Raw genomic sequence first — 15,094 nt, forward strand, 5'->3', positions numbered from 1 at the left:
GTTTCCTGCTGACATGGGCTGTAATTCATCAATATTTTCCCTTTGATTAACTGAAATAGAGTATCAGTATTAGGATGTGACTCTAAAATGAAGCTCAGCAGGATGCAAAGGTTAAAACCAGAATAAAACTATTTAAACCAAAGATTGCCTCTTATCAACATCCTTACAATAACAGGGTCACTGACCACTGCATATTGCTTTTTCAATTTTTTTTTCCTTATTAAGAAAAAGTTACTTATATATCTACAGATTATTGAAAGTAAAACTACTGAAAACCAATGGAGAGACAGGTTATAAATTTGCCTAGGATGAAAAGCAGGATAGATTTCCATTAGCCTGCTTAGAAGTATCTCAAAAGATTTACTTTAGGGACAATACAGAATTTGTATTTTATAAAGTGTATGCTCACTCTAGGAAAAACAAAGATACATAAACAATCCATGAATTGGCTTTTCTTCACAAAAAGCCATTGTGGAAGTTTAGACTCAGCATCATTGAAGATAATATAAAATAAAGATATCTCTGTTATATGTATCAATTTCATAATATTTATAATCCATGCTCCCATCTACTGCAAGATTTTCCTCATCCACTCCCAAATCAGCAGTCTAGAGTGATCATTAAATTTATAGAAAAAACCACCAAAAAACCCCCAAAAATCAAGACAAAACAAAAAAAAATTTACAAACCCCAAACCCAAGAAACCAACAAAAAAGCCCTACAAAAACCTCAGCACACAGACACACATCTTTTCTTTTTATTTATCAGTGAAGAGGAATGAATTTCTTTCACTCTAACACTGTGTGAGATGGATCAAGACTTCTCTCCTGTAGCAGGACTAGAAAGGATTTTTAAAACAAGATCATAATTATCATGATGCATTTAACAAGAGCACCAGAGAATTTCCATCTTTCTATAAAAACATGCTCACATACAAGCAGGCACACAGCTAATTTTGTGTGATATTACAGAGCAGCAGGGACATAAAGGGTGACCTGTGGGGTGACACTGTACCTCTGTATCAATAAGGAACTATTGTGCCCAAAGCTAGGAAAATAAATTAACAATAATGCATTTAGATAGTTTTACTTGACTTTTTGCTTTATGGTAAAAAAGGCCTTTGACATTAGTCCTCACACCTTTGAATAAATCATCATTACCTATTGTCTATTTCTGGATATAACTACACTATCAGTCAATTTTTTCTCAGTTAGCTTTCTGCTTTGACAAAGAGGCCTGTCTTCCCCAAAACACAAATAAAATTCCATTAAAAAGTCCTTGCCATTGATTGATCTATTGTACAAGTAAAATCCTTGACATCTTTTATCAAATCCACATTTCAATTCAGTCCAAACCAGAAGTTAGCAGTGAGACTGCAGTGGGTCTGATGGGGAAACAAAATAAAAGATATATTACAAATAAATGGGTAACAATAGTTCTGGTATCCATTTCTTCATAGAGAACAGGAATAAGAGAAACCCAGAAGTGTGATACTAAAATTATTCATTGCAGAAATTCTGTAGTCTTTATAAGCTTTTCTTTGATCTAATTTCACTGCATTTTTCTTTCACATTCCACATTCCCATGGAAAAACACAAAATTTTTGCCTTGCAACCTACAACACAAACTTCTGCATCCAAGTTAAACAACTTGGTTTTCTTTCTTCAAGTTTTTTTTTTTTTTCATTATTAAAAAAACAAAAAAAAAAAACCCAAAACCAAACAAAACAAAAACTGTCAGAACCTTGGATAGCCTAAATGAACTTATAATTGCTCCTATGAAATCTGAAAGGGCAGAAACTGATGCACAGGAAGTTCCACTTGAACATGAGGAAGAACTTTTCCAGTGGGATCATGAATGCAATTATATCTTCAGATCAGGATTCCTTTTTTTGTTTTGTTTTGTTTTGAGCTGAGTTGTTTCTTCCAGCAATGATGTTTCATTCACCTGTGGAGACATTGGTTTATTTTCTATTTTTTTTTTCCAGCTGCAGCTGAGTGAGAATTTTGTAGGAATATCAGATGAAAAAGAGGGAGGGGGGAACCAAACCAGGAACCCCCTTTACAGTTCCAGATCAGCTGTTGAGTAACAGAATATCTCACACTGGAGGCTCAAATTAAGGCAGTGCCTGGGAACTACAAAGTTATGAATGAACAAAATGACAAAAGAAACACAAATTTTAAATTGAGATACCTACAGCCAGTCACTGATATACCCACACCTTCCACAGAGAGGCCAACCTCTGCTCTGTGTGCTTCAAGGTGAGTTTTTGTTTCTCTGTGCTGAAATAAAGGACAGCTTGGTTCAATCCTGTGTGACAGACACCTGCCCCTAAACAGCCCTGAACTGGAGGGACCCAAGTGAACAGCACTTGCAAACTCCAACTCATCAAGGAGATCACAGAGTTCTGTGCTTGTCTGCTCATCTTCTCTGCAAAAAATCAAAATAAAAAAAAAAATTACAATAAAATAACCACGGCAGCCTGTTGCCCAGGAGCTATTTCTGATTATACAATAGGGAAATATAGAAATGCTTTTCTTCAACTCTGTTCTGAATTACAGCACTATTCAATCAACAGCAGCAATGATCAGAGAAAGGGGAAGAAAACTGCTGCTTATTTACTGAGGATCTTAAAAGCCTAGATGACAAACTCAGCCAAAGCCAAACATAGCATAAATTTGGGGTATTTATCTGCCTTGTTTTCTACACCTGCTGTAGCTGAACACTCAGCTGAGATTAGAACCTTGTTTGGTTAAACAATGGAAACAGATTCTGCTATGGACAATCTTCTCCCAGCTCAAAAGTGACAGAATTCACTCCCCCTTAAACTGGCTATGAACAGCAAAAGCTGTAACTAAAATAAACTACTCTCTAAAGCCAAGTAAGCATCCCCCAGGGAGTCTGTGCTCTGTAAAAACATCAATTTATTGAGATGCTATCATGGCATCTCAGCCTGGGGCAAAGCCACTGAGCATTCCCTTCCTGTGTGGAATCATTCCACAGGCTCCTGTCAGTCAGGATAAAGCACTTGAGGAAACATCTTGTTTAATTTGCTTTATTGCAATGATGAATATTGCTCAAGTGCTTTTCTTGTTTGATAAGTCATTGAAAAATTACTGATCAACACATCAATAATAATTTACTATGATTTGATGCACTATGTACATGATATTTGGTTTGGTTTTTTTTCTGAAAGGTAGGAATGCAATACAACAGAAGCAGTTTTTCCAAAATATTTGGATATTCAAGATGTAACCTGTGTATACTTTGACCACTTACTGTGGCAAACTCTGTTCCATCATTGCCTCTGCAACCTTGTGTTTGTAACATGTTATTTTCTGTCTAGAGGCATCAACTTAGTATGAAATATATATTTTTAAAACTAACTGAAAGGGAACAACCACATAAGATGTAAAAAGATTTCATCATCAAGAATGTCCTTAGTCTAAAACAGAGCTGAATTCAAAATACAAGATTCAATTTTATAAATACGTATCTTTGAAATAATTATGTATGCAGACACTCAGATTAGAAGGGAACAACTAAATTTTAAGGTAAAGTAAAACTGAATTTTATACCAGGCCATGAAAAGTTCCATTACTAAACTCTCACAGTTCTTTTAGATCAAAACTAGTTGGAGCTTTTCATAATGTAACATTGATTGCTATATTTATGATGAGTTAATCTGTATTTATGAAAAATTAACCCCACACTAAAAATTAGAAATCATTAACAGGGCACAAGAGAGGAAGATTTCACAGACTTGGAAGCAAAACTGTTTGTTCCTCACATGCTCAGTCTATGAACAAATACACACTTAGCTGGAGGAGAATAAAAACCAAAAAAAAACACCTTTTGGGATATTTTAAAGACCCAGACCCATAAGGACAGGCTCCCATGTGACACCAGCAAAGAAGAAGAAAATATTTCAGCTCACCTTTTAAAACATTCTGGTAGGGCATGGTGTCAGCTAGGACAGGAATAAACATCCATCAGGCATCACAGACTTATATAAGTACAATTAAAATTTCTTTCCCCCTGCACATCAAGGATTCTGGGCATGTCTGGGATCTAAGAACAACCAGATATATGCTGCCAACTTCTCCACACAGCTTATAAACTATTTATTTAATAATTTTTAGTGTTTACCAACCTGCTAGAGGGATGAAGAGGTCAATTAATTGTGTCTTTATCTGAAGATGAAAAGTTACTTTCTGCTACATAGCAAAACTACATCATGGTTATCAAAACCACGTGGCATAATTATCCTCAGAGCAAGAGTGAGAGTATTTCTTGTAGAACTAGAACACCTTTTTCCCCTTGTAAGTAGTTCACAGAGGGTGGACTAGACAATCTCCAGAGGTGCCTTCCAGTCCTCACCATTTTGTGCAATAAAGGAGTTTTTGTGGTTTTGCTGTAAGTTCCCAAACCTTGCACTGCAGACAGCTGCTCTCTGCTTGTTTAATGAGCCCAGCCACAGCCACAACACTGGGGGTGTCTGCTTGGCTCCTCTGCTTGGGAAAAAAATACCAGGGACAAGGACAAGGTCCTTTGTTTTTTGTTTTTATTTTTGTGAAATTTCACAGCTTTAACTCTTAACAGATTGATATAAAAAACAAAAAACAAACCAAACAAGCAAAAACAATTGATCAGCATTCTTAAAGTGAACACAAATCTTTGAGGTTTAGTCAAGGAAAGTTCTGCTGTGCTACCTCTACTCACTAATCTGAATAAATCCTTATGACAAGCATGGTAAACCATTCTAAGGAAACATTTAAACAAAATTGCTATTTTGGAGCCTTTACTTTTAGGTATCTCCAGTTAGGCATTAAAAAAAAAAAAAAAAGAGCTCTGCTGAGCCAGCTGCAGACAAGGACATCCTGCTCTGATCTGTTGTCTAGACTTCCTTCAGCCAAGTGAAAGAAGCAGACAGTTCAGGGCTGGGATGCTGGCAGGCAAATGTAACCATGGGTTTGTGTTCACTGGGCACAGAGAGGATCCAGCCCCTGCCCAGCCCAGGACAGACCCAGCAGAGCCCATCCAGCCAGGGAACCTCCAGCAAACTCTGCCACGGGACTTTATTCTCCCACTTGAAATATTCAAGTGTGCAGCATTTTTATAAAGGCCTGAAGGGTATTTCAGTCTAGAAATTGCCACAAAATGAAGCACTTAAAAAGATGTGCAAACTGATATTGTTGGAAAGTGTTGGTTCAGCTTTAGAGGGGAATATTCAGTGGGCCCTTCCTGATTTGGGCACAGAACAAGACTTTACCTCTTGAAGTTCAGGCTGTTCAGGAGGTTTGGTTATTTCCCTCAGTTTCTGCTGTACTGTAGTTGGACTGATGCTCACTTGCAAATTCAGTTCTTTGCAACTGCAAGTGGTCAGAAGAAATTTAAAACTTAGTTATACATCCAATTAACATCACAGCAGATACTCACAAGACCTAGTCTATAACATCTTGAAACAACTTGCACCACATATTTTTTAAAAAATATTTAGCTTTTAAATACTTTTATTTCTTAGAAAAACTTCTTGCAACTTGAAGTTATAATTTTCAACATTGAATGCAATGATGAATAATTTCCCCTAATTTTTTCTTCAGATAATGTTTCATGCTCTCTCATTTTCTTCCATTGAAATATTGTAATTATTTATATGAAACTTATTGAGATGATTAAGAATTTATGCTTTTAATACTTTTATAGTACCTAAACTTCCCCAAAAACTGTGCAAAGAAGTGAAATCAGAGTCTAGAAAACAATCTCTCTCTGATTCCTGACTTTGTTTATAGTCAGTTTAGAGGATTTGAATAAAGTTGGTATTTGTTCCTGACACCAACTTCCTTTTCCAAACTTGTGATCATCTCAGCTTCTCAAAATTCCTTGTAAGTTTTCATCAGAAAAATTAATATGCACAAATACCCTTTGAATAACTAATCTCTGCTACTCCATTTAAAGAATACAAAAGGTTTCTATTACAGAGTATAAAAGGTTAAGCATTAAATTCTGTAACAGAACCACTTAACTACATGTTGTATGTGCCACACCTATGGAGATTTAACTGATGGAAGTCACTATGGATATGTCCACTCTTCAGGAAATGGAATAAAAACAGTGCCCTGCTGCTGCAGCTGCAGACACATGTACAGCACTAGAAATTGCCAGAAAATAAGAATTTCCTTCATTTGATCTTGCTATTCTTTTTCACAGTGCAAGAGTGCAGTGAAATGTATTTAAATAATTTCCAAGAAGTCTCATAAGCTCCAACACCATCTGTCTCCCCCTTGCAATGCAAGGAACAGCACAAACTCCACAAAATTCCCTATGGAACAGAATATTCCCTGTCCATGACATTCACCTCAAACATCCTGTATTCTGAAGGTATTAATTTTGCAAACTAAAACCTGCATTAAAAACATTCTCAAGCCAGACAAACATGGACTTCCCCCCTCCTTAAGAGCAAAAAAGTTATTGAGAAAGTCTGGTGAGCACTGAGCCCAGGACCTGAGCCTGAGAAAGGTCAAGTCTGTTCTAAATGAGTTAAAAAATCCACATCCTCTGCCATCCCACTCCCAATATAAATGCTAAATTATTTAGATAAGCTTTTTGGGACAAAGGTTAATGAGCCTTTAGGTCAAAACCCAAGTAATCAGCATTATCAAATTAAACAGCTATTCTTTTTGTTGTACTCCCCATTTTTTCCCCAGTGGAAAAAAAAGTTATTAACCCAAATTAGTAACAAGCAAAACAAAACAACAAAAAATCTTTTTCCAAGAACTCCTGGAAAAGCTTGAATGCTGTATCCACACTGAACAGTCTTTATAATCACAGACCTTTCTGTCAGATACACTTCTGATTGATTCTTCCAGATCATAATCAAGATGTTAGTTTGTTATGTACTTAGGAGAGACACAGTCTTTCCTGCCTCAAAAAAGAGCTTTGCACCTAAAATGAAAAGACAGTGCTTGTATGAAATAGAAATGTTTAAAACACGTAGAGAAAATAAATTGATCATTTGTAAGTCTGAACAATAGCTACAAGAGTTCAGGATTCCAGGCAGTAAGTGACTAATGACCACCACAATTAACAGACACATTCTTCACGGCACTTAGGTGATTGTTCAGATTTGCTGAGATAATTTGTTAAATTCCTGCATCACAAACACAATTATTCTCTGCAGCATTAAATTGTGCTACAGGGAATGGGACAGCACAGGATTTAATGAAAAGGCCTGGGAGTCATAGGCAGACATGAATTTCCCTGCTCAGCTCACAGTGACAAGGAAACATCTCCAGGAAAAGTTTTCTGTGGAACTACCAGGACAACAATCCTGGAGTAAATCCTGTCAGATGGGACTGTGTTAACTCTAAGAGTTTGGAGCCTAGACTGGACAGGACACTGGGTCTCACCTCACACTTGGAGCTGGTCCTGGAGGTGAAAGTCTGAAATCTTCTGCTCAGGCTCCTCCAGCAGGCAGACGAGGCAGCACAGCTTCTACTGGCCCCAAATCTCCAGTTACAAAATCCTGTCCTCAGTGCTTACAAAGCTTTTCCATGCTGTCCATTTTGGTTCATGTTTTCCAGGTATTTGCCTCTTTGGTTTTTTAAGTGCCTCTTTCAAGTTTCAAATAATAATATGAGAAAGGGGAAGAACAGAAAAAAACCCAAACCAAAAGCACCAAGTGAAAACATTTTAATGGGGCTGAGAAGCTGCCATGCTATCAGAGTGGGATTTAATTTTGGCTGGAAACAGAAAAGGCCTTCACCTCACAAAGAGAGTTTTGCTCCCATACAACTTCCTACAGATCTCAATTGTAGCTCCCCCCTCTTCCAACATCTGTTCAATCTGACCCTGCACAGCTGGTTTTGTGACTGCATATCTAAGATGATTTTATCATTTATACCAGGGGCCAACTGATAGTCAGCCCTGCAGAAGGTACTTGTCTATTCTTCTTCCCCTTGCCACTGTTCTATTAACAGCTGCTATTACCTTCAAATTAACAAATACACTCAAACATGCATTAACATCTTCAAATTATTTTACAGACTACACCAGACATTTGGGCTGTGCCTTAGACATATTATATCTGCTGCTTCAAACTTTTGTTCTTATCATTCTATACTAAGAACATGTGTATAAATCCTGGTCACGACATATATATTTAAAAAAAAACAACTATAAAACTTTTGGATATGTTGTAGAAAGCTAAAGAAGCTAATTCATTATAAATCAGGAGAAGCTCCATTGTTACTGCAATGCCAAAAGTTGCATGGAACCAGCATCCAATCCTAAACATCTCTAACTCTTCAAAGGAGAAAGGTTTAGGAAATATCAGACTTCTGGAAAGGCACAACAGATTTTCTTATGTGTTTTAATAGCAACCTTTGGGATTAGAAGCACTGAAGTATCAAAAATTAAAATAGTTTCTTTGCCTCCTTTACATCCTCTGATCAACTCTCATCCATGAATTGTAAAGTCTCATGGAGGCATTATAATTAAAATGCTTCCTTCCTTGCTGGAACCATGCTGATTTCTGAAAGGGAAGGGAAAGACATTCTTCCACTTACAATCGAATGTAAATTGTATAATTTATTAATTATTTCAGCTGCACTTGATATTTATTTTAATTAATCTTTAAGTCAGACATTAACACTGGGGAGTAACAGCAGGACATCACAAGCAGCAAAAGGTTTTTTCTTTTGCTTGAGTGCATTTTTGATGAAAAAATACATAATGCTTTTTTTTTTTTTTTTTTTTTAAAGTATGAAATACAAAGTTTGATTAAATTAAACCATGTACAATGGATGCTTAAAAAATTAAAAATAGGAATCTTTTGAAGGGGATACCCATATGAGCAGCCATGGGGACACTGGCCATGCCCTGCAGGGCTGGTGGGAAGAGCAGATGATGACAGCTCCAGGCAAAGCTTGTCCTCCCTCCATCTCATGCCAGCCCTTGCCTATCCCAGGAATTTGTAGCTGGACCAACTTTTTCCACACCACTAATAACTTGAAGTGGCAACAGCAAGGCACAATATTTTTTTTTTGTTCACTTTTGGCTTTGTTTGTTTTTAAATTAGGAAGCATTTTCTCCTAGTCAAGCTGAGCTTCAGCAACCTGGCATTCTGCTGAATCTTTTATTGCAACTGCAAATTGGGAATTATTTTGGCCCCTTAAAACACTGAGTACAAGACACTCAACTTTTAACCCAATTTTCACCTAAGCATTATTCCTTACTAGACTGTTACAGGATTTACATAAATTCAGCCAGTACCAGCTGCTTTACTTCTCTGCCTTTGGCCTCTACAGATACCAGATATATATCAACATAAATATAATTTCTGGGAAAATACAAGCCCTATTTTCTTGCAAAAAAAGGACAAAATCAGATTAAAATAAACAGACCTGTCTAAAAATAGCATGGGTTTCAATGTTTTGGGTTTTTAAAGATGATAATAAATCTGCTTAAAAATTTTGGCTATTCATGCCCCTAAATAAATCAGTGTGTCATTTTTCTTCATCCACCTAATTGCAGCTGGAAAGGAAGGGGAAGAGAAAAATCAAAGCAATTTTGGCATGACTTTTGTGCCAGGGTCACTCAGGAACACATTTGGTTCACAGTATGGACAGGATTAGCTCTGTAGCTCATCACTTTCTCCTCCTCCTGACACTTCTTCTTTCCCTGTGCCCACACACTGTCATGCCCAGCTCTGGAAAAAAGGCTGACACAGAGTTTTTATCTTGCTTTACTTAGAATTGCAGCAGGCAACTACCCTCTGGAAGAAAGTTCTTCTACTGTATGCTGCCAAACTGTAAAAAAACAAAAAAAACAAACCAACAAAAAAAAAAAAAAAAAAAAAAAAAAAAAAAAAAAAAAAAAAAAGAGGCACAACTCACACTCCTCACAAACTCAAGAATTTCAGAAAAAAACCTATGTCATTCCACCTATGTTAAGTGGCTCAAATCTGAAGATTTGAACACTGAACATGACAGCTGCTGGGTTTTTAGGCAGGAATTACTTCTCAGCATTTGACACAGTCTCAGATAATAAATATTTTCATTACTCACACAGGTCCCTCTCCAAAAACCTCTCTCCACCAAAAAAACACATAACCCAAGAATAAATACTTTATTGTAGTGTAAAAAAAAGAGGAGAAAATCTCCATGCTAAAGTAACCAGAGACATGTGCTTAAACTTCAGGGACTTTACACTTCATGGAGGTTGCTCTGCAAATGCCAGCCCTTGTTTTTGTAACCAGTGCACAGAGAAATGCAGTGGGGAAAGCAGCTGCTGCTCTCAGGCAGGCAGTGCAAATGCCACTTCCATGGTCACAGCCCAGATAAGAAATTCCAGGGCAGAAACAACATAACTTTCCTTTTCATAACTGTTTTCTGAATCTGTCTGGTCACTCTGAGTTCATGCCATAATTTCCCTTTTTTATATGCCTTGCTGCTTTGCACATTTCAGTGAATCTTCACACACAATATCAAGTACAGACAATATAATGGGAATTAAAGCTCTTTGGAAGCCACAAATTGAATTAGCAGTATGAAGAATCCTGTGGTTAGCAGCAAGTCCAAAAAATCTAATAGGATTACTTGGGGATTTAGGGATTAATCAAGTCCTACCCAAATATCTTATTTTTTGGCTTCCTCCTCCTCCAAAAGTGAGCATATAGTGCTCTGGAAAGGTTGGCTGGAACAAAGACTAGGCAGAGCAAAAGGAATAAATAAGAATTTATTGAAAGGATTAACTTTGGGCAGTGCAAGAGCCCAGCCAGGTCTGCACCCAAATCAAATCCCAGATGATCCTGGTCATGGGTTTTTACACTTTTATAAGTTTTGGTCCATCTCCACATTGGGGTCAATTACCCAACCACAGCCCCAGGGTATGAAATCTCAGCCCCTGGCTTGCCCCCCTTTATTTAGCCATTGTTTCTGGTTTTTGGGTACCAGTTCTCCTTGATTCTCCAGCTGGGAAGGAATTGTCTATCTCCCCTGTGAAGAGACCTTACTAACACCTAATATGAAGCTCCAGAGCTGCACACTAAGCAGCAGAGATTCTGAAAGACATGAAATTAAACCCAAGGCATCACAGAGAGCCTTTCTGTCTGACTGACAGAGGTCAGGGCACCTCAGGGACAGGTGGGCATTGGCAAATTGGCAGGACTATGGCAGGGGTTATAAACCAGACACGGGTGAGGCTGTGCAAACCAAAGGACCCCTTCTGGTTTTGAAATTACAAAAGACCTCACAGAACTGATGCTGAGCAACTGCAAATCCAAATGAACTAGACAAACATGGAGGCCACTTCAACATCACAGAGAATAAGACCAAAAATACCAGTTGACTTTGAGAAAGTTGTGGTTTACATATTTTTCTACTAAGAAAGTGTGACACGTCCTACTGGTTTATAAACTGTTTGTTTCTATGACAAGGGTTTGCCCACAGAGTTATTTTTATACACATCTTCCAAAACTCTAGAATATTAGGTATTCACCTGAGTTTGGAAGGCAGACAAGACTTAAGAGAAGGTGTAAAATACAAATTGGGTGAACTCATTTGTTTACTGCATGAAAAGATCATGTTACTGTTGTGGTGCACAAATTGGAAATAAATAAACACCATTTATGTGCATTTCTGTCTAACACCAGCAACACCACAGCCACAACCCCAAGCTCTGCACACAGATGTATTATGAGAAAGGAAGAGAGATTTGACATCCATGGAAAAGCAAAATAGCACTCACCTCTTAATTTAATTCTCTTCCTTAGAAGAAATTTGAGGGTGTCTGTCTTCACTCCTAAATTATGATGACACTTCAGCCTCACTGAAGTCGTGTCCCTGCTCATAAACAAATGATTTTAGCCAGAAGCTCATGAGGCCATAATGTCCTCATGGTACCTATTCAGCAGCAAACACACTTGGAATAACAGCACAGGCAAGGGATGGGTCATTATCAAGTGCTAAAAGAAGGCCTTTCCCAGAGCAGCTCCAAACAGAAGATTTTCTGATGAAGTAAAACACCTTCTAATGGCTTAAGAGCACACGGGATGCACATCAGTTTTTACAACACAGTTGATTTTTTTTTACTTACCCATTACTAACTACAAATTCTCTTCCTTTGGCCAAGTCTGAGTCAATAAGCACCTTGTGCTACCAGGCTGCCCCTAAATCATGAGCTGTTTTCTGGAAGATTCAGGGTTCTTTTGGCAAAAAGAGCAATCACTGGATTTTCCCCTACTGGGAGGGCACGGAGGCAGAGCTAAGGTTGGTGTGCCATTAACTTGGGCACTTCCACACATTCCAGTGCCTTGCTCTGCTTGTTTTCCCAAATGGGGGATGGGACAGAATTTTGTTTTCCCCGCTGGGATGTTTTTGTTGTTTTAAAAGACCTGGACTTTCCCAGAAAATAAATTTAATTGCTTGAACCAAGAAATCTGAGCTATGCACACAGCAAAATCCTGATTTTTTTTTTTTTTATTCAATACATTGATCTCTGTGCACACACAGTTCAGTTTTACTTTATGTTTCAACTCAGGCTGTTTTACATAACTGGAAAGAGATCACAGTTCCTGAAGAACCTACAAAATTCAAGACAAAAAGCAAGCTGGACATGTGAATGATAATCACATCTAACATGATTTTAAAAGGAAGAGCAAATCACTCAACTCTTTTAAAAAGCAAGCACTTTGACAGATGCCAAAGAGTTCCTTTCCTGACACTGGCACTTGATGGTACCAAAAAAAAAAAAAACAAAAAAAAAACAAAAAACAACAACAACAAAAATAAAATAAAATAAAAAAAAAATAAAAAAAAAAATTGGAAAAACTGAAAAAGACAAAAAAAAAAAAAAGTCAGAAACAGTAATTTTGGATTTGCTGGGCAAGGCACTAAACAGAAAGGTCTGAAACCAACCTGCAAGCCCAGAGTGGTGTTCCCCAAGGCTGAAACTTGTCCATAATCCTTTATCATGCAGAAGTGCTGGCTGGAACAAACCTCCAGATGTTCACAGCTTCTCCATCTCCAAGCAGTGCAGCAGCTCCTTTGCACAGAGGTTTCCCACTCCTCTTCAGCCTCCTCCTGTCCAGCCTTCTGTCCCATCCTCCATCCCATTCCTGGTGCTCTCCAGCACCTCCCCAAAACATTCCTCACCTGTGCAGGCTCAGCCATCCTCTGGGGAGGAGCGATCCTCCAAGGATGGAGAGAGACCAACAAGCAGCTCCTCCCCTACCGAGCCAGACTCTCCTTTCAAAAGAAAAAGTCTCAGCTGCAGTTTAGCAAACTCACTAAACAGCTCTGCAAGCAACAGAAGAAAGGAAGAACTCTAAAGATGAAAGCAAACAGCAATATTTTCTGACCTCTCACTGAACTTGAGGGATAAAACCCCCCAAACCTAGAGAAGGCATGAGAAAAATCTCCCACAGTAAAAATCTGATGAGCTTTGCAGCATCCAAGGAGTTCATTTGAGCCCAAGGAGTGCAGTGTATGCTGACACTTAAAGAAGGGTCAGCAATACCTGGCTGCCCTTAAAAATAGCTTCAGTTCAGACATCAGACTTCCATCCAACATTAGCCAGCAGGGTATGTGTGGTGTAAAGATTAAAGCACAGATCTGACAAGCCAGCATCTGCTGAAGCCCCACCTGCAACAATACAATGTTAAGATCTCTTAAATAATAAACTGAATTACCTCTCCAATCCATATTGCTGATCCTGGTGAATACTTGAGAGTAAACAATGAATTGCATGATCTGTGAAGAGTCACCTCTTCCAGATTTGGCTTCTGAAGTTTTAAACTGACCTTGAAATGAGCTTTATCATAAAAAGCAAGCACTTTTGGAGAGCATAATTTGCTATGAGGACAGTTTAGGCTGTAGCCTTAGACTAAGACTGTGAAAACATTAAATCCTTATCATGGCATGAGGTTCAGGACTGAAGTGTAGGTTTAACTAGAAGCAAGATATAAAAATGGCCCTTACTTGCCCACTATATCTCCTTGTGTCTGCTTGCTGCCCTGACTCTTTTTTCCTGCAGCAGCTTTCACCCTCCAGAGCAGGGACAGGCATGGGAAGGTTTCTGGTGGTTTGCCCATATGGATGTTCAAATGTGAAAAGAAGAAATAAAATTTTTAAAAAAGAAAATGAAAAAAAATAGGCAAAAACTACTGAGCTGTCTGAAAAATGACACTCACAAAAATACATAGTGAAAAAACTTAAAGCATTTCCATCAGTTGGAGAAAAAAAAACTGTGAACTTGCTTTCTACAAGCAATTAAGACTTGACTTCTTTTAGGAAAGAGCAAAGAGATAGTGCTTAATTTAATTAATGTATTTTTAATTTTTTTTAATTAGTTAGGAAAGAATATGGGGAGTTGTGATATAAAGATGATTTAGTATATTACAAAATTAGTACAACCTGTATTTATATTTTTTTTTTCCTACAGTCCCAGGGCAGTACCTTCTTTAACATGTGAAACACCCTAATTTGGTCATCATATCTGCTGTTTAAGCCAGGGATGTGTTTATGTAGCTAAGTTCAAATAATGGGAACAGAAACCTGGATTCTCTTCTTCCCTTTGCAGAGGGTATAAAATAAGAATTTGGACAATTCACATCTCAAGTGTAACACCTAGTACCACAGCATTTGATTTTTAACAATTCAATATTCAATATTTAACAATTCAACTCAATATTGATGCTAAGGTTCCTGTAAAGTCTCTCTGTCCTGTTGAGTGGTTTCAATGTATATGAAATAGCCAAATATCAGGTTGTGTCTGTTAATATTGGCTCAAATCTAATCTCAGCATCCTGCTATTTCAAAAGCAAATGTTAAAATAGCCAAAAAAGTCAGACTAAAGTTCTTTTAGACACTTTAGTAACTTTTGTCTTGTGAGCAAGCAAAAGCAGAACAGGATGAGGGGGAATGGTTTCAGATGGTTTCAGGGTCAGATCAGATATTAGGAAAAACTCTTCCCTGTGAGGGTGGTGAGACAGTGGCACAGGTTGCACAGAGCAGCTGTGGATGTCCCATCCCTGGAAATGTTCAAGGCCAGGCTGGATGGGGCTCTGAGCCACCTGGGATAGTGGAAATGTCCC

At 37.9% G+C, this 15,094-nt stretch overlaps 1 protein-coding gene across 2 annotated transcripts in view; it reads right to left on the reverse strand.

Moving 5' to 3' along the window:
- LOC130248609 (uncharacterized) overlaps positions 1-15,094 on the reverse strand; it is a 94,315-nt gene that overhangs the window by 391 nt on the left and 78,830 nt on the right. Inside the window, exon 3 of one of the 2 annotated variants that reach the window (XM_056482488.1) lies at positions 6,794-6,945. The exons of the other annotated variant lie outside the window; for it this stretch is intronic. Coding sequence (XP_056338463.1) covers positions 6,927-6,945 — 19 coding nt within the window. The 3' untranslated portion in view covers positions 6,794-6,926. Of the gene's footprint in view, positions 1-6,793; positions 6,946-15,094 lie in introns of those variants that run through there. 2 annotated transcript variants of the gene reach the window in all.

Source organism: Oenanthe melanoleuca, chromosome 1A (assembly GCF_029582105.1).
Source record: "Oenanthe melanoleuca isolate GR-GAL-2019-014 chromosome 1A, OMel1.0, whole genome shotgun sequence".
NCBI lineage: Eukaryota > Metazoa > Chordata > Aves > Passeriformes > Muscicapidae > Oenanthe > Oenanthe melanoleuca.